Source organism: Monodelphis domestica, chromosome 5 (assembly GCF_027887165.1).
Source record: "Monodelphis domestica isolate mMonDom1 chromosome 5, mMonDom1.pri, whole genome shotgun sequence".
Classification (NCBI taxonomy): domain Eukaryota; kingdom Metazoa; phylum Chordata; class Mammalia; order Didelphimorphia; family Didelphidae; genus Monodelphis; species Monodelphis domestica.
In genome coordinates, this window is record NC_077231.1 from 272,227,833 (window position 1) to 272,251,997 (window position 24,165).

Genomic DNA, 24,165 nt, shown 5'->3' on the forward strand with positions numbered 1-24,165 from the left:
AGTTTCACCAGACTGCCAAAGTGGTCCAGGACAGAAAAGGATTAAGAAGTATTTTATTTTACTGAGAACCCTGAGAATCAGAAGCCACATAGCTGGTAAATAGTAGAGCTGTGATTTGAACTCAGGTTTTCAGACTATAAATCCAGGGATTATCCTATAATACTTTATATGCTATATATTTCAGACTTAATAGTAGTATCTATTTAATAACTCCTATTGTTCAGGGCTGCTTTATGTATATTGCCTCTCCAACTAAATTATGTTTTGGGCAAGGAGCTAGCTCTCATACTTTCCTTATAGCTATCATAAAGACTGCTGAGAAGCTTGTATAAACATAATAGATACTCAATATATACCAAACAGACTGAGTAGTCAAGTCATTTGTGGAACATTAACCCACGGATTAAGTGAGATACAGTTTTATGACTTCTTATTTAGGACGATTGCCCAGGAAATAAAGATAATGAAACTAGATATCTCTTTCTTTCTCTTTCTGACCCTTGAGGCATCAACCCTCTTACAGACTGATAGTAAGAGAAGAAAGAGCACTTCCCCAAACCCACAAGCTATCACCTGTGAGCGGGAGGGCCAGGATGTGAAGGAAGCTTGGTGTCTTCCTCCTCTCTACTTTCCAAACTTTCCCAAAACTGATCTGTCATCTATGTCTATATATCTCGGTCTTATTCTTGCTGGAATGGCTGACAGCAGTAGTGAGGATACAGATAACATTCATGATGATCCATGGGCATCTCTTAAAATATTTCACCTAGGACCCTATGTGATGTCACACAAACAATCATGTTTCCATGAAATCCAATAAACTATTACCTTCAACTGTATTTTCCCTTAAAATTATTCTTATATAAAGAAGTCTTTAGCTATTGATAGATTAAAAAATATTACTTGTACTCTCTGGTATATAGCATAATTAATAAACTTGAGACTTGACTGAATAAGAGAAATGAGTTTTAATTTGGATCAGGGTTATTCTCAGTAAAACTTGGGGATCACATTATGCTGGAGGGAACACCACTTAAGGTCCTACTGAGACTAGTTATATTTTTTTCATCCCACAATTGGAGAAAGTATCTTATAATTTAACACATATAAACTCACAGGATTGGACTCTTTTACATTGTGGGTTTTGGTTAGCATTGTAGAGATTTAATTCTATGGAAGGTAAGTCAGTATTAAAATGAAAATAAGTAATGCGGATTTGTATTTTTCAAAGTGCAAAAATAATAGTATTCTTTAATAACACTTTGCAGCAACAACTCAAAATATTAAAAATACACCAAAAGAAGATTCAGTCTTATGATTCACCATTTCTGTCCTGGTCCCAAACAAATGAATGAATCCTGCTTTGATTTTCCATTGTCACTTATTTGGCCACAATAATAGAAGTTGAAAAATAACAAGCAACAGGGTTGAGTATAAAAGTGAACAAGATTGTATAACTCTGTGGGGCTCAGTATGAGAAAAAGGCAGAGTAGAACTCCATTATTTTAAGCCAACCACCTCACAATAGAAATCTATAGTATTTTGACTGAAGTGGTGTATCCAGTGTATGTTTGGACAATATTATACTAGTCCTAGAAATGTTCAGTTTTTATTACCAGCTCTTACATTTTACTAAGTAGCTTCAGGAGTTGTTTTTCCCCCCTCTTGGTCACAGCATTTTTCTTTTTCTTCTTTTAAAACAATGAATGTCCGCTACATTCTGAGAGAGACTAAAAATAAAAATGCAATTGTTTAGCCATTTTTTAAAAAAAATCTAGCCTCAATACCTCCATAAATATCATAACCATGGGATATTGATAAATCTTCCTAACATACTGTTCCTTCTCTTCTGGAGACACTAAATTCTATGGGCAGAGATCCAGTTGTAGGAGGAGTTGATTAAAAAAAAGATGAGACAACCAAGAGGACTTGCTTTCTCATACTCAAAGCAAGGTCTTATGGCTATGATTCCATTTTAAAACACAAATACAGGAAACTTTTAACTTATGAAATGTACAGTGAGTAAAAATAGTTCACATGCGCTTTGCCCCACTCTGAACATTGACCAGTGAAAAATAGATGCCTTTCTGAGCCAGTAGCTGTTGGTGTGTGCCTTGTTCCTTGACCTTGCCATTCTGGAATACAACAATAAGGTCAGCATTCTGGATGGTGGACAGCCGATGGGCGATCACAATACACGTGCGACCTTCTCTGGCCTTGTCCAGGGCTTCTTGGACAACCTATGTGGTGATTACATACATGATTATTTGTAAGAGAAAAATCCACTCTAACTTCTTAGTTCCCTCTCCTCAATATCTTCTCTACTTCATTTCCCTGACAAAATGTGTTTTACTCAAGTTTGGGTCAATGAGCTGTAATGGAGTCTTTGCAAAACCTTAGCTTTGTTCTTAAATTTAGCAGGCAAAGAGATAATTTTATAACTATTATTCATGCTAATACTTGTTTCTCACTCTTACTGAACACATTCCACCATTTTCAACATTTATTAGGGTATCTGCTATCAGCATGGGCTGCCATTTTGTGTTGGCCTGTTTGGTGGAAACGTTTGGGCGCTTCAATTCCACCAGGTGGTTTCTGAGAGACTGGAACAATCCATTGCCATTTGCAAGTTATGGACACAGCACAAGAGATTTGTGTAGACTTGGTTTTCCTTCCTCACAAAACACTAACAAACAATAATAACAAGATTGGGTAGATTATTGGGTAGATAACACGATAGGGTACATTGATCTACCCTAAGGCTCAAATAGACAACAATCAGGTTTTCTGACTGTCTCATCCTCTGTATTTTCAGTTTTAGGTCCTGTGTTGGACTTTGACAACTGAGAACAGGAAAAGAAAAATGTGTACAATTCTTAAAGTAATGATACTAGATGTGCTGTATAAAGAGAAAAGGAGTTGGTCACCAATATATGGTTTTCTGCCTCTGATTTTCCTGGTTGCAATGACTGATTATTTTAAGTGGTAAGAAGATCCCTTGGATATCATCAGTGGAGGGAACTCATGGCACAGTGTAAACATTCCCTTCATCAATCCAGAAGAGCAATTCATTTATAACTTATACCTAGGTCCTCATTAGTGAGAATAATGGATCTCCCCAAAGGGGTCACATATATTCAAATTCACATGATTCAAAGTTGTAATTATGTAAGATATGGTCAGAGCCTGATGGAAATATGTCATGCAAATTTGAAAAATGTGATCACTTCAGAGACATTCATGGTTCTAATTAAAGAAGACCTGGGAATATAGTCTTAAAAAGATAGGTGAGGGACTGAGCCTTTAGGTAACTTGTCCAGGGTCACTGCAGTGCCACTGTGTGTGATAAGCAGAAAGTCTGTTTGATTTGATTCTAAAGCCAATCTTTTATAAGTAGCTAGGCAATGTAGTTGACCAGGAATCAGGAAATTTGTTCAGTCTTTCAGGAATGTCTGACTCTGTGTATGACTCCATTTTGGGCTTTATTGGCAGATACTATAATGGTTTGCCATTTCCTCCTCTATCTCATTTTACAGAAGGGGCTCTGACACAAACAAGGTTAAGTGACTTGCCCAGGGTCAGATAGCTAGTAAGTATCAGAGGTGGGATTTGAACTCATGATGCATCCTCTTAATTTCAGGCCCAGCACTCTATCTATTTATCTACTGTGCTACCTAACTGCCCTGAAGTTAGGAAAGTCTGAGTTTAAATCCATACACTTACTAGTTGTGTCTGTATGAGAAAGTCACTTAACCGTTTATCTAGACTGTTTCCTCAACTGTAATTGGGGTTAAGAATAATACCTAACTGAAAAAAGAACACTATCCACATCCAGAGGAAGAACTGTGGGAATAGAAACATAGAAGAAAAACAACTGCTTGATCACATGGGTCGATGGGGATATGACTGGGGATGTAGACTCTAAGTGATCACCCTAGTGTAAATATCAATAATATGGAAATAGGTCTTGATCAATGACACATGTAAAACCCAGTGGAATTGCTCATTGGCTATGGGAGGAGGCAGGGAGGAGGGGAGAGAAAGAATATGAATCATGTAACAATGGAAAAATATTCTAAATTAATTAAACAAATAAGCTTAATTAAAAAAAAGAAATGCAAAAGAAAAGAATAGGATATATTACTTGTCTACATGGGTATATGATTTGGGGGGGTGGGCTTTAAAAGACGACTCTATTACAAAAATGAATAATATGGAAATAGATATCAAGTGATAACATTTGTATAACCCAGTGGAATTGCTTGTCAGCTGTGGGAGGGGGGAGGGAAAAGGCGAGGGAGAGAAAATGAGTCATGTAACCATGGAAAAATATTTTAAAATTAAAAAGAACTTAAAAAAAAGAATACCTAAAAACTCAAAGCATTATTGTTAGGATCAAAGAAATAAAGTGCCTAGCACAATTCCTGTCACTTATAAAAAAATGCATTTCCCTTCCATTTCCATTATGCTATCATTCTAACCTCTACTATTATGACTATACTAAGTATGCATAATAAACACAAGTGGGCTCTTTCAGACCATGTGTTCAGTAAGTCCGTACCTTTTCACTTTCTGTATCCAGGGCTGATGTGGCTTCATCCAACAGCAGGATCTGAGGATGTCTGATGAGGGCTCGAGCAATGGCAATGCGCTGTTTCTGACCCCCTGAGAGCTGAGTCCCTTTGTCTCCCACTCTGGTTTCATATTTCTGTATTTAAAAATAAATGTGGTTAGTATGAAAAAATGGAGATACGAGGAAAGATGGAAATTATTATCTCAACAATGAATTTGCAATAAGAGACTTTGCTTCTTGAAGATTAGTTAAAATGAACAAATTAATATGCCTAAAGGAAGTAAGAGGAAAACTGATAAATAACAGACACTAATAAAACATACCAGAGAACAATTGATATAATATACAAAATGCTTTTTGGAGAAATTAATAAAGTGGATAATTTATAAATTTAATCAGAAAAATGAAGAACAAAAAAATGAAATTATTAAAATCAAAATTGAGAAAGGTACTGACCATAATGAATAATCAGAAAAACCATGAGATAATAAGGTGTGCAGGTCTATGTCAACAAAACTGACAATTTCAATAATGTCTCATAATATAGTGCTTTAAAGTTTATTTTGTTGTTCAGTCATATCTAACTCTTTATGACTCAATTTGGGATTTTCTTGGCAAAGAAACTGGAGTGTTTTGTCATTTCCTTTTCCAACTCAATTTATAGATGTGGAAACTGAGGCAGACAGGGTAAAGTGACTTGCAGCATTATATAGCTACTGTCTGAAGATTTGAACTCAGAACTATGAGTCTTCCTGACTCCAGGCCATGCACACCATCCGAAGCATCACCTAGCAGCACTTTTGGTATGCACAGAAGCATTTAATTAGAAAATCTAAAGAGATTCAAAAAAGAAGTTAATCAAGGCTATTAAAAGATATCAGATTGTAAAATATGGTGCTTCCCTGTAATCATCATCATATCTATATATCACCAAAAGAAACCAGGAGAGATGAAAAGAAAGATAAATATCACTTATAAATTATTCATGAAATATATTGAGTATTTGAGTACATCAAAGCATGCACAAGAATTATTGGAAAATAGATAAAAAACAATTTTTAACAGAAACCATGAATTAAATAATTATAGAAATATCCCACTTGTGGCTGGCTTTAGACATTGTAGTAAAATAGCAATACTACCCAAATTAGTTTAATTTGATGCCATGGTAATAATATGCCAAAGGAGAACTTTATAGATTAGCTAAATCCTAACAAAATTTATATGAAAGAATAAGTAGACAAGAATGTTTGAGGGGAACTATAGAGGAGAAATGAAGAAAGGAGGCATGCCCTGCCAAAATTATTTCAAATGATACTTTCTAGTGAGTCATCATCTAAATTATTTGAAGTTGGAAAATGGATAAATGAAAAAATAGCTAATACAGAATATGAACTAAAGGAATATAGTAGTTTAGTGGCTGTTATGTCCAAGATTATACTACCAACACATATTCAAAAGCAGAACTTAAAAACACATCCAGATAGGGATAAACCAGAATTTTTAGCTATTTAAATGGTGAGTTTTAGGTTCTCCTCTTGGTATTAATAATGTAACCTAAATAATAATGTTTCCTAAATTTTAAATGGAGTAACATGTCTAAATGATAATAAGCAAAGACAATTTTTGTCACCATTTTTGAAGTATCGAATACTTCCCTATGGAAGGTGGTACAGTGGATAGAGCAATAGACAGAGGTCAGAAGACTGGAGTTCAAATACACCTTCAAACACATAATATGATAATTGTGTACATAGTATAAGTACACTATGTAAAGTTACCTAGTAATTGTGTACATAATATTAAAAATTATAATTTTAACTATGGCCATTGGGTGGTGCTATTTAAATAGTTTTTAAAAGGCATCCTAAAGGAGAAGAATTTTAGTTCTTTCATTAGTTTTCTCTCTCTATTTTTTCCTATCTGCACTTTGCTATGAGACACAACACAATAGGATAGATGGAAGAGAAAGGGTTTCAGGCAACTCTCTGACGTTCTCACTTACTGATCTTCATTGATGCTTCTAGCTTGGAGTTCCCCACATAGATGAAAGTTGAGACCACTCTCTTCCCATCTCCCAACAAAAAATCCTTAGGTGCTACACATTTTTAATGGATTTAATGGATTAAGAAATGCCATTTTGGAACCAAGATGGCAGAGTAATCCAGATCAACTCTATGCCACATGAGAATCCTCTCCAACCAAGATTAAAATAGCACCACCAAATGAATACAGGAGTGAAAGAACCAACAAGGAGACAGAGTGAAAGAACTTTTAAGAAAAGACACCCCCCCCCCCAATCGTGACACTAATACACTGCTGGTGGAGTTGTGATTTGGTCCAACTATTCTGGAGGACCATTTGGAACTATGTGCAAGGGGCTTTAACAGAATTCTTATCCTTTGACTCAGTCATACCATTGTTGGGTTTATAGCCCAAAGAGATAATAAGAGAAAAGACTTGTACAAAATTATAGTCACACTCTTTGTGGTGGCAAAAAATTGGAAAATGAGGTGGTGTACATTGACTAGGGAATGACTGAATAAATTTTGGCATCTGGTGGTGATGGAATATTATTGTAAAAGGAATAATAAACTGGAGGAATTCCGTGTGAACTGGAAAGACGTCCAGGAATTGATGCAGAGTGAAAGGAGCAGAACCAGGAGAACATTGTACATAGAGACTGATACATTATGGCACAATCGAATGGAATGGATTTTTTTACTAGCAGCAATGCAATGACCTAGGACAATCCAGAGAAACTTATGAGAAAGAATAGTACCAACATCCAGAGAAAGAAGTGTGGGAACAAATACATAGAAGAAAAACTTATTGATCAATAATGTAGTTTGATATGGATATGATTAGTTTTTTTTTAAACCTTTACCTTCTATCTTAGAATCAATACTGTGTATTGGTTCTAAGGCAGAAGAGCAGTAAAGGCTAGGCAATGGGAGTCAAGTGACTTGCCCAGGGTCACACAGCTAGGAAGTATCTGAGGTCATATTTGTACCCAGGACCTCCTATCTCTGGGCCTGGAGTTCAATCCATTGAGCCACCCAGCTGCCCCTATGATTAGGGTTTTGATGGTAAAAGATCACTCTACTGCAAATTTGAATAATATGGAAATAGATTTTGAACAATGATACATGTATAAACCAGTGGAACTGACTGTCAGCTCTGGAAGGGGGAAGAAAAGAGCAGGGGTGGGGTAGGGTGGTGGGAATCATGAATCATGTAAGCATGGAAAAATATTCTAAATGAAAAAAGGGGGAAAAAGAAATGATACTAAGACAGAAGGTAAGGTTTTTTTGAAAGGGTATTTTAGTCTAGGAATAGGCAGAGATCTCTTTGGCATCAGTCTAGGATACTTTTTAGCAAAATGTAGTTTCCCCAATTATCTCTTTTAAATAGATCTTTTTTTTTATGCTTTTGCTTTATTTGATATCATGATTTCTATCCCTGACAATTTAAATTTAGCAGGAGGATAATAGATTCTGCTACATTCCTTTATTTTAATGCTGTATGTGTCTTTCTGTTTCCAGTGTATCATTTCTTGTAAACTGCATATTATTGAATTCTGGTTTCTAATCCATTCTGCTATCTACTTTCGCCTTATGGGTGAGCTCATCCCATTCAAAGATATGACCACTGTGTATTTCCCTCCATTCAACTTTCTTTTTTCTTCCTCTCTCTCTCTCTAGCTCTTTCTCTGTCTCTGTCTCTGTCTCTCTCTCTCTCTCTCTCTCTCTCTCTCTCTGTGTCTGTCTGTCTCCTTGACCTGTAAGGTCTAGAACTTGGCTATAATATTCCTAGGAGTTTTCATTATAAGATCTCTTTCAGGAGGTGAACAGTGGATGCCTTCAACTTCTATTTTACTCTATGGATCTAAGATATTTGAACAGTTTCCCATTATAATTTCTTGAGATCTAATATCTAGGTTCTTTTTTAAATGGCTTTCAATTAGTCTCATAATTCTTAAATTATATCACCTTGATCTATTTTTCAGGCCAGTTATTTTTCCAATGAGGTATTACATGTATTCTATTTTTTCATTCTTTTGACTTTTGTTTTATTGTTTCTTAATGTCTCATGTATTCATTAGCTTCCCCTTGCCCAATTCTAATTCTAATTGCTAAGGAATTATTTTCTTCAGTGAACTTTTATATCTCTTTTCCCATTTGGCCAGTTCTGTTTTATAGAAGTTCTTTTCTTCCGTGACCATAACTGATTTTTAAATGAAACCAAGGAAATGACAAAACAAAACTATATTCATCCAGGATATTTTAGTAGTGTTAGGAAAACTTCAGTTTCATATTGGAAAGGTGCTTTCCCATTTGACCTCTTGAATATTTTAGACGTTGTTGCCCTCAGTGAATTTTTATGCCTCTTTTACCCTCAGGCCAATTATGGTTTTTAAGGGGTTATTTTCTTCAGTATGTGTGTGCCTCTTTTATGAAGCTAATCTCTTTTTAAAATTTTCTTTTATCACTCACATTTCTTTCCCCAATTTTTTTCTCTACCACGATTTTTTTTCTTGAATTCTTCCTGTAATTCTTGTTGAGCTTGTGTCTAATTAGTAGTTTTTCCTTTGAGGCTTCTTTGGTAGCTATTTTCACATTGGTTTCTTCCGAGTTTGTATCTTAATCTTTCCTGCCAAGTAGTTAACTTTTATGGTAAAGTATTTTTTTTCTTATGTGCTCATTTTCCAGTCTATTTTTTACCTTTGTAATTTATTTGGAAGTTGGGCTCTGCTCACCTCTGTTTGAGGAGGAGATACTGTCCCAAGCTTTGCTGTTTTACATTTTGTTGTTTCCAGAGTTAGTTCTGGGGGCCTGCAAGTTTTCAGTGCTTCCAAGGCGGCATGACCCTGGGATAGGTATGATCACCATTCTCCTACTGATCTGTACTCTAGTCTTTACCCAAGCAGGGCCCTTGCTCCTTGGAGGCTACAAACACCAGTACTTCTCTTGGCCCCAGAAATATAACCAGGTTCCCTATTCTCATGAAACTGCCTTGTTAGCACTTCTCTCTGCTTTGGCAATACAACCAGGGCTCTTGTTCCCTTATTACCAATACCAAGCTCTCTTTTCCACTGTAGAAGTATGAACCAGCATTGTATATGAGCAAAAGAGTTGCCAATCAGTGCCAGCTTCACTCAGTATCAAAAATAGCTTCCTGTAACGTCTTTCTGATCAGTTGTCCAGCTGGGTGGAGAACTCTCAAAGCTACTGCTGTTGCTGCTGCCGTGTGTGTGTGTGTGTGTGTGTGTGTGTGTGTGTGTGTGGCAGAAAAGCATTCACATCATTATCACAGACCTCTCCTGCTAACCTCCTAAGTTTATGTAGACTAGAAAAAAATGGCTTACTCTGACCTTTTATTGGTTTTGCTGCTCTAAATTTGATTCGGGCATTACTTTAAAGCTGCTTAGAAGGGAATGTTGAGAGAGTTAAGCAGAGTTGCTGCTGCTAATCTACAATCTTGGCTCTGCCCCTTGGATGACTTTTCTACATTGATCTGATCAAGGACTAATGATCAAGAGGTGCTAAATTGAAGATAGATTGAGTGTTAGCACTTCCTCCGGGATATTGATCCAATTCCCAGGGCCAATCATGAATTAATATGTCTTTCTTTGTAACCCAAAGACAGACATTTTCCTGGGCAAAGTCCACGTCCTTAGATTGGTGCCATTTAATTGACTGACATTTAATTTGAGGCCTATTCTCTCTTCTTTTGTAAAAGGATGTTTAAAAAAAATCCCCAACATTGTTGTTTGGACTGTGCATCTAAGAGGGTTAAGAAGGAAAATTGAGGGTGGGTGTCATAAAAGAGGAACAAGGAAATATTTAGTGATGGGGTAAAGCAGAACTGAGAACCCAAGTTGCCCTCTAGGCTTCTGGACTAAGAAAAGTCAGGGCTCAGCAGGTCAGATGGAAGGTTAAGTATTGCTAAAAAGTTTCAAAAAACAAGAAAAAAGGTGAAATCTCTGCACAAAAAGAAAAAAATCCAATAGTCTGGCTCTTTGTGGAAGCTAGAATCCCTAGGAACCTGCCCCAGATCTTGGAAGCATAAAGTTCTTAAATGAATTTTCCCACAGGCTCTGATCTATCTTTTTTAATTCTCAGTCATATATCATGCTCTGGCCAAACTGGATTACTCTCTTTTTCAGTGTTCATGCTCGTCTCTGCCTTTTGGAATTCAAAATACTTTCAGGGTTCAAGCTCATACGCCACCTCCTCCATGAAGCCCATTTCAGATCCTCATGTTGAAAACATTCCTCTCCCAGGACTTAGCCCGTTTCCTAATATGATAGCTATTGTATGGATAAATAAGATTATAAGCTCCTTGAGGATTTGGATTGGCTTTTGCCTATTTTTATATCTCTAGTGCTTAGCACAATGTCTGGCATATTGTAAACACTCAGTAAATTTTGAGAGAGACAGAGATAAAGACAGAGAGACATAGAGAATAGATCATAAATACGCAAATAATTATAAAACTTTAATAGAATTTAGAGGCTATCAAGACCAATGTTTCTTATTTATGGATGAGGAAACAGCAAAAGGGAGTAAATGACTTGCCCAGGGTCACATATCAGGTAAATACCAAAGGAAAGCTTTGAACCCATCTTTCTAATTCCATGTCCAGTGCTCTATCCATTCTCAAATGCTGCCTCTCATTTCATTTGTATCTCTCTTTGTAATTATGTTCTATAATGTTCTGTACTTTAGTTCATAGGATCATAGATTTCAAGCTAGAAGGACTTCAGGAAATATCTAGGTCACCCATTTCACTTTATAACTAAAGAAACTGAGATTCATAGAGGTTCAACAGCTATGTCAGGCAGTAAATGGATGGGGTGTTGGACCTGGAGTCAGGAAAAATCTGAGTTCAAATCTAGCCCCAGACATTTAGTAGCTGTGTTTCATTGACTCTGTTTTACTCAGTTTCCTCAACAATAAAATAGTGGTAATAATAACAATGACCTCACAGGGTTATGAGGATTAAATGAGATGATATTATTATAATAATAATGTTATAATATTATTATTAATAACATAGCAATAATATTAAGATGTGCAGAGCTTAAAGTGCTATATAAAAACTATTAGCAATAATAATTTAAATTATTATTAATTAGTGATTTTGAATAAAAATAGTAATCATAATTATTATTATTACCCAAGGTACATGAATTAGCAGAGCACAGAATTGGTTCCCTGTTCTCTGGCCCTAAGCCATTGCTCTTTCCACTGTTCCATATTGATATATAAGTCTTTTCCCTGTCTAATTGATGAAGTTGGGTTTACTAAATGAAGCAAAGGATGCTATGCCTTCTGAACATGAATTTCCTGTTGCCAGGGATAGAGTGGCAGAGCAGAAAGGTTAAGAAGTCAAAGCCAGTCCTCTTATCCATCTCTTTGGGACTTTACTGGACAAGAAAAAAAACTTACTTTGGGTAGCGTTTCAATGAAAGGATGTATATTGGCAGCTTTAGCTGCATTCACAATCTCCTCCTGTGACACCACCCGGCTGTTGTTTCCATAGGCGATGTTCTCAGCAATGCTGCAGTCGAACAAGATGGGCTCCTGGGACACGATGCCAAGCTGAGCCCGGAGCCACTTCACATTGAGTGTCTTGACATCTTTGTCATCAACTATCTGAAAGCAAAAGTACAATTCATCAACGAGCATTTATTAAGCCCCTACTAAGTGTCAGGTGCTATACTAGGCTCTGGGGTTACCAAGATAAAAATGAAACAACTTTTGTCCTCAAGGACTTTATATTCTGTTGAAGGAGATGCTATATCTATAGATGAGTCCTTACAGGATAGGGATACAAAGCAATTTTGGGTAGGAGCTAAGAGATAGAGTGAAAAAAATCTCAGCAAAAAGGATTTCACGTAGAAGGTGGGTGATGCTCAAGTTGGGTCCTTGAGGGAAACCAGGGATTCCTAGAGGACAGAGGTAAGGATGGGGAGTATCTACGCATAGGGGAGAGCTAATGAAATGACATGGGGGGACGAGAAGGGCCATCATGTTTGAGGAAAATAAAGTGTACGCAGACCACAGATTGAGTAAAGTGAAGGACTATGCGATTAGACTTAAAAGTCCAAACACAAATAATGGTGTGTAACATTTTTGGATTTTCTAAGCCTAATAGTTTTATTTCCTGTATGGATTTATTGAGTGGCTGCCAGTTTTGACTGAATGTTGGAATAAGAGTGTGTCATTTGGTTTCCTGGTTTTGGAAATTCCAGAAATTTCACATGTGCAGAGTTTTGAGAAAATAGTGAACTGGGTAGATGATGCTCCCACTTGTGGGTCACAACACTTGGACAGGTACATCGCTTCTCTTGTGTCTCAGTGTCCATTTTTTTGGTCAGGGAAAGGAAAGTGTCCATGGGTGCAGAGAAGTAGCTCATTTGATTTTCATGACCAATTGTATCATATAAAATATCACGTAAATACTATGCACTATGATGATGAACCAACAAGGCAAGTTAACCACTATTTATTAGGCACCTATTATGGACAAAGCTCTGAGGGAAGTAAAGCCAGAAATAAAATATACTTTGCTTTCATAAGTTCCCTATACATGTCGTCTTCCCCTCCATTTAATTGGGGGAGGCAACATGCACGTGGAACAAATTTCAAATAAGCATGAGGTTGTTTAGGGAGGGAGGAGACAAAATTAGGTTGGTAAGGTAAAGAGCAGAATCAGGAGATGCGTCACATAAAAGAGTACTTGAGTTTACATAATAGTTCTTAACCTGGGATCCATGAACAGCTTTTAAAAAGATTATTTTGACAATTGCATTTCCTTCATAATCTGACACAATTTATGCATTTAAAGACATTCTTCTGAGAAGGGTTCTATGAGCTTTACTAGATTGCCAAAAGGAATCCAAGAAACACATACAAATTTAAGATCCTCTGAACTAGTTTATTTCAAAGGCAGAACTTAAACCCAAATCTTCCTGACTCTAAGGGCAGAACTTCATCCATTCTACCATACTACTACTCATTACTGAAGGAATTTAATCAAGTTTTACTGAATTAAAGTTTACCATTCTAATTACCTTTCTAGTATGGGACCTTATCACTTCATAACTGCTTTCTCTGTCTTCTGTCTCTCTTCCCACTAATCATCTCTACATATTGCTGCTAGATCAATCTCTTTAAAACATTCCTCTGTATGCATCACACTGTCCTATACCACACACTCCACATTTCCTACTCTGTCCTTCAAAGGGTTCTGAAGTCTGGCTCCAAATGATCTTGAGCGATTGATGTCCTGGAACTCGAAACAGCCTTGTCTTCCACCTCTTAATTACTTGTGTGACTTAGTGAAGTCATTCTGACTCCCTCTCCAGAGCCTTCATTTCCTTCTCTGTAAAATGAGGAGGTTGGACTGGACGAACTCTAGAATCCCTAAGTTCTTCTCCTATTTTGAAAGTCTTAAACCACTCCAAAAAATATTGGGAGGAACTAAAGGTCTTCTGCTAAAAAAATATAGCATTGAAAGTTGGCAAGATAAATGAGAGAATGAGACATGAGATTTTATGGTTTGATAGGAAATGATTATCCTGAGAACATTCCACTTACCACCTTTCCACCCAGGGGATCATAGAACCTCTCGAGGAGTTGCACCACGGTACTCTTCCCACAACCGCTGCTGCCCACGAGAGCCAGTGTCTGACCCTTCTTCACCTCCAGGGTCAGTCCTTGAAGCACAGGGACGTCAGGCCGGGTAGGGTAGTTGAATACAACTTCATTAAATGACACGTTCCCTTCAAACTTGTCCTAAAATCAAAATGCCATTAAATTAACTACATGATGAACAAAAATGGCTACATTGCTAATCCTTCTCCACTGCCATGTGACAAACTATTTTTTTAACATTCATTTTTGGCTCTATTTCAGACATTCTAAGACTCATTAAGCTTATGCAACCCTTTTACAATGTGTGTTTTTTTTAATTAAGGCAAATCATACTCCCTAAATAACATAACCAATAGCAAACTGTTGTGGCAGGGTTTTCTGCCTTGAAGGTATGTCTTCTCATTAACATTAGTATTATAAAAATACCTGCATACATTAAGCATATATAAATATTATCTATTTTCATAATAGTGCATATTATACACCATGCATTTACAAATGTACATTTAATATATAAAGCATAATTTCATATGCAAGTATGTATTTTGTAATCTTATATACAAAAATATAAGTGTATGTTAAAACCTATATTTATTGACTCTTTTTATTAAAAGTTTTTTTATTTGTTGTTCTAGAAAGTTTTACTTATATCGACAACAAACACTAAGGAAATATTCCATTGATTTATTATAATTTAATTAAGCAAACATTCATTACATCCATAAGGCACCTGGCTTGGGAATTGGGGAAACAAAAAACAAGAATTAAAGTCTTTGTTCTGACTATGTAATCCAAAATAGCTCATTGAGAATCAGCACAAGCAAATCATAAAATCCAAAGGTGAGACTGACCGGCTTTTGTCCCTCTTCACTGTAGCTGTCTATCAAAGGTTTTTTTTCTATGAGATGGATGATATGGGCTGCTGATATTTTGGCCTTGGCATAGTCTGGTGCAAGTGAACTTGTCTGTCCCACAGCCATGGCACCAAATACGATGGCTGAAAATACCCTATTAAAAACAAACAAACAAACAAACAAAGGTTAAAAAAGTCATGTGATCACCCAGCTATGGCACCCAGTACTAAACACAACATTCTAGATATGATCTAAGTAGTAAATCAAAGAAGAACATTATCAGCTCCCTTGATCAGGCCACTGACTTCCATTAATGCAGACTAAGATTACATTATCTTTATTAGCAGCTGAGGCACACCATTGACTCATGTTGAGCTTGCAGTCAATCAACCTCCCTGCACAGCCCAGTCATTTTTACATTAACTGCACTCAAGAAAAGTCTCTCCCATCCTTTACTTGTATAATTAAAATTTTAAACCTAAGTGCAAGGGTAGCAAAAGCTTCCACTGAGTTAATGCTTTTCCTCAAGGAGAAGAAATACACAAATGATCTTGTCAAAGACATGATGGCAAAAATAAATGTAATTTTCTCCAAAGGTTTAATCCATTGTCATAAAAAGAATCTGAATAATTATTGGTGGACACATATAAATCTTCCAATTCTTCAAGTATCAAGCTTAAAGGATCCCCAAAAGGTCCCAAAGTTAGAGCTGGATTCAACCTCAAAATTCAACTATTCCAACCCTATCCTTTTACAGCTGAAGGAATTAAGGCTCAGCTTGGTGATGTGTCTGTCACTGAGTCACTCAAGGTATTAGAAGCAGGATTTCTATCTAGACCTTCCTCAACCCTATTCCAGAACTCTATCCATGATGCCAGGCTATCTCTTATATGAATGAAGCCTTTCTGGAATGCTTCTCCTTCTCCCTCAAATCTTTCACTTCATTGCTAGCTCAATACCTGGTATCAATTTGATGTATGCTTACATACTGACAGGTTGTCTTCTCCCAAAAAGAATGTAAATTTCTTTACATAGAGACTATTTCATTTTTGTGTTTATAACCCTATTTTCTAGCAGAGCCTGGTATATAGGAAGTACTGGATAAATGCTTCCCCACTGCTTGATTTGCTATGTTTGTAACCGTGGGCAAGTCAATGGATGCCAGTGACCTCAAGAATAATATAAGTTTGGAAGAGATGGCTTCCAAGACCCTTCGGCAACTTAAGTTCCTATGCTATGGACTTCAGAGTAGGACTGCCTGCCAAATTTTCTCCTTCCCATTTTGTATTTAGCTGGCCTTTTTAAGACCCCTTAAAGTGAATAGCTGAATTTTTCAGCCAACTTCAGGCATTCCCCAAAGGGGCAAAGCCTTTCTGAAAATTTCAAGAAACTTTACTTTGATTTCTAAAGTGCCCAGAACTTGTCCCCCATAGCCATGACAGTTCCTTTACCAAAAGAAATTCTATGTTTCTCAATTTCTTAACTTTAATTCTAGAACACATTATAGGGCAAATGAAGAAACAGACTGAGATACTTACAAGAGCACATCTTGAAAATCCATGTGTCTATTTGCCACCAAGTAGGCACCAAACCGGAAACAAGCAGCATAGGAAAAATACATTATTGCTTGGGTGACAGAAAAAGTGATGCCGAAGATATGTGCTTTCTTCATAGAATTTCTGAAAGGAATTGTTTTAATGAATCATGGCACTCAGGTAGGAACACATAAACTCAGCGTAATGTTCTTTTAAATCAAGAATCTACCCCAGAATTGAAGAGACAGTATCAGCAATGGTACAGACCATTGTTATCTGTACATTCTCCTTTGTGGTATCCAAAAGGAAAAGCTGTCCCTTCAAGAATTAAAAACAAAGTGACCTTTTACAAAAACAATTTAATTAATTCTTACTATGTGATACAGTATTTAATCATCACTAAGTGAATTCAAATCAAGTCATTTCCTTCTGGAAACTGACTACATCTCTTTCTGTGGTGAACCTGCTCCCTTTCCTACCTTGTATTTATTATCTTTACATTTATTTTGTATATACTTACACACATACTTGTCACCCTGGTAGAATGCAATTTCTCTGAGAGTGGTGAATGTTCATTCTTTGTATTTCTATGCCCTTATCCTGGCACAGAGTTGGAGTTTAAAATACTTGTTGATTGACAAAGAAAGGAGGCAGTACTAGCTATTGAAAGGAGGACAATTCTGGGAGGTGGAAGGGAGGTATAAATATTCAAGGCAAAACAATGGGTGGGAGGAAGATGGCGGCTTAGAGAAAGCTAAAGTTCAGATCTCCAGAAACCCTTCCCTACTGAACTCAAACTATATGCTCCTAAGGCACTGAAATTCAAAACGAACAACAGCATAGACCCCAGGAATCCTCCTCCTGGACCTGGACCTGGATCAAAAGGTACGGCCCCCCCAAAAGCCAGAACCTGAGATAACTCGGACCTAAGGGGTAGACAGAAGGAAGGTCCCAGGACCCATCCCCCCAACCCAGAGCACTGAGTCCGAGGCAGCAGAGGGAACCTCAGAGCCTCAGGGCAGGCTATCCTGAAGGCCACTTCCTGAAAACAACCTGACCCAGTTGAGAGGGCACCCAGACAGCAGGGAAACAGAGAGAGACAGGAGGAGCCTGTAGCCCCCTGATCAGATCCTTCCATCTGAGTTTCACCGAAGGTCCCTGCCTCAGGGCATACTCAGTCTGAGGTTAATCCTATCACCAGCCCTCAGAGCTCCCATAAGCCATGGCCCCTCCCCCTCAGAGAGCAGGGTCCTCTGAAACAACAGTAACCCTCAGGGCTGGCAAAAGGGCCTCGGGAGCCAGCTATTCTGAAGGCCACTTCCTGAAAACAACCTGACCCAGTCGTGGGGGCACCCAGACAGCAGGGAAACAGAGAGAGATGGGGGGGAACCTGCAGCCCCCTGGCTGGATCCTTCCATCCAAGTCTTACGGAAGCTCCCTGCCTCAGGGCATACTCAGTTCAACCCAGAGAAAGTTAATCTTATCAGGAGCCCTTGGAGCTTGGAGAGCAATTTGGAACTATGCCCAAAGGGTGATAAAAAGAATGTCTACCCTTTGATCCAGCCATAGCACTGCTGGGTCTGTACCCCAAAAAATGGAGAAAAAGACTTGTACAAGAATATTCATAGCTGCACTCTTTGTGGTGGCCAAAAATTGCCCATCAATTGGGGAATGGCTGAACAAATTGTGGTATATGTTGGTGATGGAATTCTATTGTGCAAAAAGGAATAATAAAGTGGAGGAATTCCATGGAGACTGGAACGACCTCCAGGAAGTGATGCAGAGTGAGAGGAGCAGAACCAGGAGAACACTGTACACAGAGACTGACACATTGTTGTACAAGAGAATGTAATGGACTTCTCCAGTAATGGCTTTACAATGTCCCTGAACAATCTGCAGGGATTTAGGAGAAAAAACACTATTCATAAGCAGAGGACAAACTGTGGGAGTAGAAACACCGAGGAAAAGTAACTGCCTGACTACAGTGGTTGAGGGGATATGACAGAGGAGAGACTCTAAACGAACACTCTAATGCAAATACTAACAACATGACAATGGGTTCAAATCAAGAACACATGTGATACCCAGTGGAATCACGCTTTGGCTACGGGGGTTGGGGGGGGGAGGAAAAGAAAATGATCTTTGTCTTTAATGAATAATGCTTGGAAATGATCAAATAAAATATTATAAAATTTTTAAAAAATGGGTGGGAGGAGGAGAAAGTGGAAGTGACATTAGTGGCAATTACAAAGGAGTCATTTTTGTCACTGTTACCAAAAGATGCTCTGATTGGAACTTTAGTCTTTAGGACTAAATGTGTTGTCATGAGATGAATAGAAATTCTGAACTGGAGATAGCGAGGGAATTGCCAAAAATAAATCATATAAGAGGCACAGCAATCAAGGAAGGAGATCATAAAAATCTGGCCTACAAGGAAAAACACAATTGATTTTTGTGGACCAAAAGTTAGACCTAACAAAGTTATTTTTTTTAAGACCCTCATCATTCATCTTAGAATCAAGAGTATACATCAGTTCCAAGGCAGAAGGACAGTAAGGGCTAGGCAAATAGGGGTTAAGTGACTTGCCCAATGAAACATAGCTAAGAAGTGTTTGAGGCTAGAATTGAAATCATGACCTCCCAGCTCTAGACCTGGCTCTCAATCTACTGAGCCATTTAGCTCTTTCCCCTTAATAGAATTCTAATTAAAACTAATGCTAAAAGCAGCAAATCACTAATAAACCTCCTATTCTAGAGATAGTTGTACAACTTTTCTTTGCCCTAAAGGAAAAATTCTTTTAAATATGGTATTAGTAGTTGAAAGATAATTCATTTTCCCCCATCCCCCTCCTTACCTCCACTCCATTCCACCATTCATTACCTGTATGGTCCCTGCAAGCTCTGTCGGTACATAGACTCAAACTTTTTCTCCTGTGTCAGAGAAACAACAGTTCGGAAATTTTCGATTGCTTCAGTAGCGATCTGTAAAGTAAAGCATAAGAAACTTCCAAATGAGGCTAAGGCAGATGATTTGCATCTTTTTAAAAAATTAATTTTTCTGGGTTATACATGTATTTTCACACAAAACATATTTCCTTATTATTAATTTTTATAAGTAAATAATCCTATAAAACCAAAATCTTGAATGATATACCCAAATAAAGTGATAAATTATGTTTTCATCTGCATTCCTACTCCAACAGTTCTTTCTCTGGAGGTGGGTAGCATATTTTTATAAGCCCCTCAGAATTGTCCTGGATCATTGTATTGCAAAGTCAAGTCTATCATATTTGATTATTCCACAACATTTCAGATACTGTCTATTACGTTTTCCTGGTTCTGATTATTTCACTCTGCATCAGTTCACTTAGGTCTTTCTAGTTCTTTCTGAAATCTTCCTTTTCACCATTCCCTACAGCACAATAATATTTCATCACCATCATATATCACAATTTGTTCAACCATTCCCTAATTGAAGGACATCCCTTTAGTTTCCAATTCTTTGCCACCATAAAAAGAGCAGCTGTAATATGTTTGTACAAACAGATCCTTTCCCATTTAAAAAAAATATCTTTGGGATACAGAACTAGTAGTGGTATTTCTGGATCAAAAGGTAAGCATTCTTTTATAGCTCTTTGGGCATAATTCCAAAGTGCCCCCCAGAATGGTTGAATCAATTCACAACTCCATAAATAATGCATTAGTTTCCCAATTTTGCCACATTCCCTACAATTTATATTACTTTCCCTTATTGCTATATTGACTAATATGACAGGTGTGAAGTAGTACCTCAGAGTTATTTTAATTTGTATTTCTTTAATCAAGAGGAATTTAGAACATTTTTTCATATGATTATTGACAACTTCTATTTCTTCATCTGAAAACTGCCTATTTATATCCTTTGGCCATTTATTAATTGGGGAATGACTTGGATTCTTAAAAAATTTGACTTAGTTCTTCTTATATTTGAAAATGAGACTTTTATCAGAGAAATTTGTTATAAATTTCTACCACCACCCCCAGTTTGTTGTTTCCCTTCTAATCTTGGTTGCATTGGTTTTGTTTGTATATAAACTTTTAAATTTAATATAATCCACATTATTCATTTTATATCTTGTAATGTTCTCTATCTCTTGTTTGGTCATAAATTCTTTCCTTCTCTGTAGATCTGATAGTTAAACTATTCTGTGTTCTCCTAATTAACTTATAATATGATTATTTATGTTTAAATCATATACCCATTTTGAGCTTATCCTGATATTGGATGTGAGATACTGATCTAAATCTAATTTTTGCCATACTATTTTCCAATTTTCCTGGAAGTTTTTCTTGAATAGTGACTCCTTAACCCAAAATCTGGGATCTTTGGGTTTATCAAACACTAGATTGTTGAGGTCATTTTCTCTTAGTCTATTGCATTGATCTACCCTTCTATCTCTTAGCTAGTACCAAATTATTTTGATGATTATTGTTTTATAGTACAGTTTAAGATCTGGTACTTTTAGGACACCATTCTTTACTTTTTTTTTCCATTAGTTCCCATGATATTCTTGACTTTTTGTTCTCCCATATGAATTTGTCATTTTTCTAGTTCTATAAAAGAGTGTTTTTGGTACTTTTTATAAATAAATGAACTTAGGTAGGATTATCATTTTTATTATAGTAGCTCAGCCTATCTATGAGCAATTAACATTTTTTCCAGTTGTTTAGATCTAATTTTATTTGTGTGAAAAGTGTTTTGTAATTGTATTCATATAATTCCTGTGTTTGTCTTAGCAAATACATTCCCAAATATCTTATATTGTCTAGAGTGATTTTAAAAGGAGTTTTGCTTTCTAACTCTTGCTGCTGAGTGTTTTGGAAATATATGGATATATAAATATATAGATAAAATATGTAGCTTTTTGTGGGTTTATTTTGTATCCTGAAACTTTGCTAAAGTTATTATTTCAACTAGTTTTGTTAGTTGATTTTATAGAATTCTCTAAGTATACCATGATATCATCCACAAAGAATGATTGCTGTTTCCGTATTGCCTACTTTAATTCCTTCAATTTCTTTTTCTTCTCTAATGGCTAAAGCTAGCATTTCCAGTTAATAATCAATAAGTCAGGATCATGGGCATCCTTGTTTCACTCCTGATTTTACTGGGAAGGCTTCTAACTTACCCCCATTGCACATGATATTTAGTGATGGTTTTAAATAAATACTACTTATTATTTTAAGGAAAGGCCCTTTTATTTCTATGTTTTCTAGCATTTTCAGTAGGAATCGGTGTTGTATTGGTCAAAGGTTTTTCTACATCTATTGAAATAATCATGCGATTTCTTATAGTTTGATTATTGACATGGTCAATTATGCTTATGTTTTAAACCAGGATTGCATATCCTACTTGGTCATAGTGAATAATCCTTATGATATATTGATGTAGGCTTTTTGCTAGTATTTTATTTAAGATTTTTGCATCAATGTTCATTAAGGAAATTGATCTGTAATTTTCTTTTTCTGTTTTTGGTCTTCCTGTTTTTGGTATCAACACCATATTTTTGTCATAAAAAGAATTTGGTAGGACTCCTTTGTGTATTTTACCAAATAGTTTATATAGTTTTGAGATTTTATTCTTTAGTTTGATTGAATTCACTTGTGAATCCATCTGGCCCTGAGGATTTTTTCTTGGGCAATTCATTAATGGCGTGTTCAATTTCTTTTTCTCAGATAAGTATTCTATTTCCTCTTTTGTTAATCTAGGCAATTTGTAGTTTTGTAAATATTCATCCATATTACCTAGATTATCAGCTTTATTGTCATATAATTGGGCAAAATTTCTCCTAATAATTGCTTTAATTTCCTCTTCATTAGAGGTGAAATCACCCTTTTTCATTTTTTGATGCTGGTAACTTGATTCTTTTCTTTCTTCTTTTTTAAATCATATTAACCAATACTTTATCTGTTGATTTTTCGTAGAATCAGCTCCTTGCCTTATTTATTAGTTCAATAGTTCTTTTCTTTCAATTGTATTAATTTCCCCTTTGATTTTTAGGATTTCCAATTTAGTCTTTAACTGTGGATTTTTAATTTGTTATTTTTCTAGTATTTTTAGTTGCCTGCCCATTTCATTGATCTGCTTTTTTCCTCTGTTTTATTGATATAAGCACTCAGGGATATAAATATTCCTGAGTACTGCTTTGGTTGTATCCCATAAATTTTGATGTGCCATCTCCTCACTGTCATTCTCTTCAATGAAATCAGTGATTGCTTCTATGATTTATTCTTTGGCCCATGTCTGTTTTGAAGAATTAGATTATTTAGTTTCCAATTAATTTTTAATTTTCATTTCCTTGTTAATTACAATTTTACCCCCATTATGATCTGAAAAAGTTGCATTTATTATTTCTGCTTTTGTGCATCTGGTTGTGAGGTTTTTTATGCCCTAGTACATTGTCATTCTTTGTATATGTACCATGTGATGCTCAAAAGAAGGTATATTCCTTTTTACTGCTATTTGAATTCCTCCAGATATCTATTAAATCTAATGAAAATTTTCATTCACTTCCCTTAAGTCTTTCTTACTTTCTTTTTTTGTTTGAATTTATTGAGTTCTGACAGGGGAAGGCTGAGGTCCCCCAATAGTATACTTTTGATATCTATTCCTTCTTTAAAAATGTAGATGCTATACCATTTGGTAAATATATCTTAAGTATTGATAATTCTTCATTGTCTATACTGTCTTTTATCAAGATGTAATTACCTTACTTATTTCTTTTAATCAGACCTATTTTTTTCTTAGTTTTGTCTGAGATCACAATCACTACTCCTGCTTGTTTTGTTTTTGTTTTTGTTTCAGTGGAATGCCAATAGGTCCTGCTCCAGCCTCTTACTTTTCCTCTGTGTGTATCTCCCAGCCTTAAATGTGTTTCTTTTAAATAATATGTGGTTGGATTCTGGTTTTCAATTCACTCTGCTACTTGCTTCCATTTTATGGGTAAGTTCATCTCATTTACATTCACAGTTATGATTATTATTTATATATTTCCCTCCATTTTTATTTCCTCTTTTAATCCTGCCCTTTCTCCTTTTATTCTTTTCTTCCACACAAGTGTTTTGCATTTAGTTACTCACCCACTTTCCTCCCACCTTATATTACTCCCCTTTCCAATGCACCCTTCTTATTTCCCTCTTTCTCTTTAGTGTCTTTAATCACCCCAACCCCAACTTTCCCCTCCCTTATATTCTCCACTCCTAACCATTCCCTTTCTTATTCCTCTTCTACTTCTCTATAGGATAAGATAGGATTCTACACCTCAATGAATCTGGCTGTTTTTCCCTTTCTGGGACAATTCCAATGAGAGTAAGGTTTAAGTATTACTTGTTACTACCCTCATCCTCCCCTCCACTGTAATAGGATCCTCCCCCATGCTTCTTATGTGATATAATTTCCCCCATTTTTCTATTCTCTTCTCATTTCTCTTAGTACAATCTTCTTATGCATCCCTATGTTTTTTTTTCACATATCATACTAAATAGCTTACTATTATTAC

General features: G+C 36.3%; 1 protein-coding gene across 8 annotated transcripts in view; it reads right to left on the reverse strand.

The window, feature by feature from the left end:
• Positions 1-949: 949 nt before the first annotated feature.
• The window catches only part of LOC100027288 (ATP-dependent translocase ABCB1), a 226,852-nt gene continuing 203,636 nt past the window's right edge, over positions 950-24,165 (reverse strand). For all 8 annotated transcript variants that reach the window (XM_007504953.3, XM_007504963.2, XM_007504952.2 and 5 more), the window contains 7 exons: positions 19,509-19,609; positions 16,631-16,771; positions 15,090-15,246; positions 14,182-14,379; positions 12,028-12,234; positions 4,562-4,708; positions 950-2,240 (listed from right to left, as the gene is read on the reverse strand). In XM_007504953.3, the coding sequence (XP_007505015.2) occupies positions 2,034-2,240; positions 4,562-4,708; positions 12,028-12,234; positions 14,182-14,379; positions 15,090-15,246; positions 16,631-16,771; positions 19,509-19,609 (1,158 nt within the window). In that variant the 3' untranslated portion in view covers positions 950-2,033. The remainder of the gene's footprint in view (positions 2,241-4,561; positions 4,709-12,027; positions 12,235-14,181; positions 14,380-15,089; positions 15,247-16,630; positions 16,772-19,508; positions 19,610-24,165) is intronic.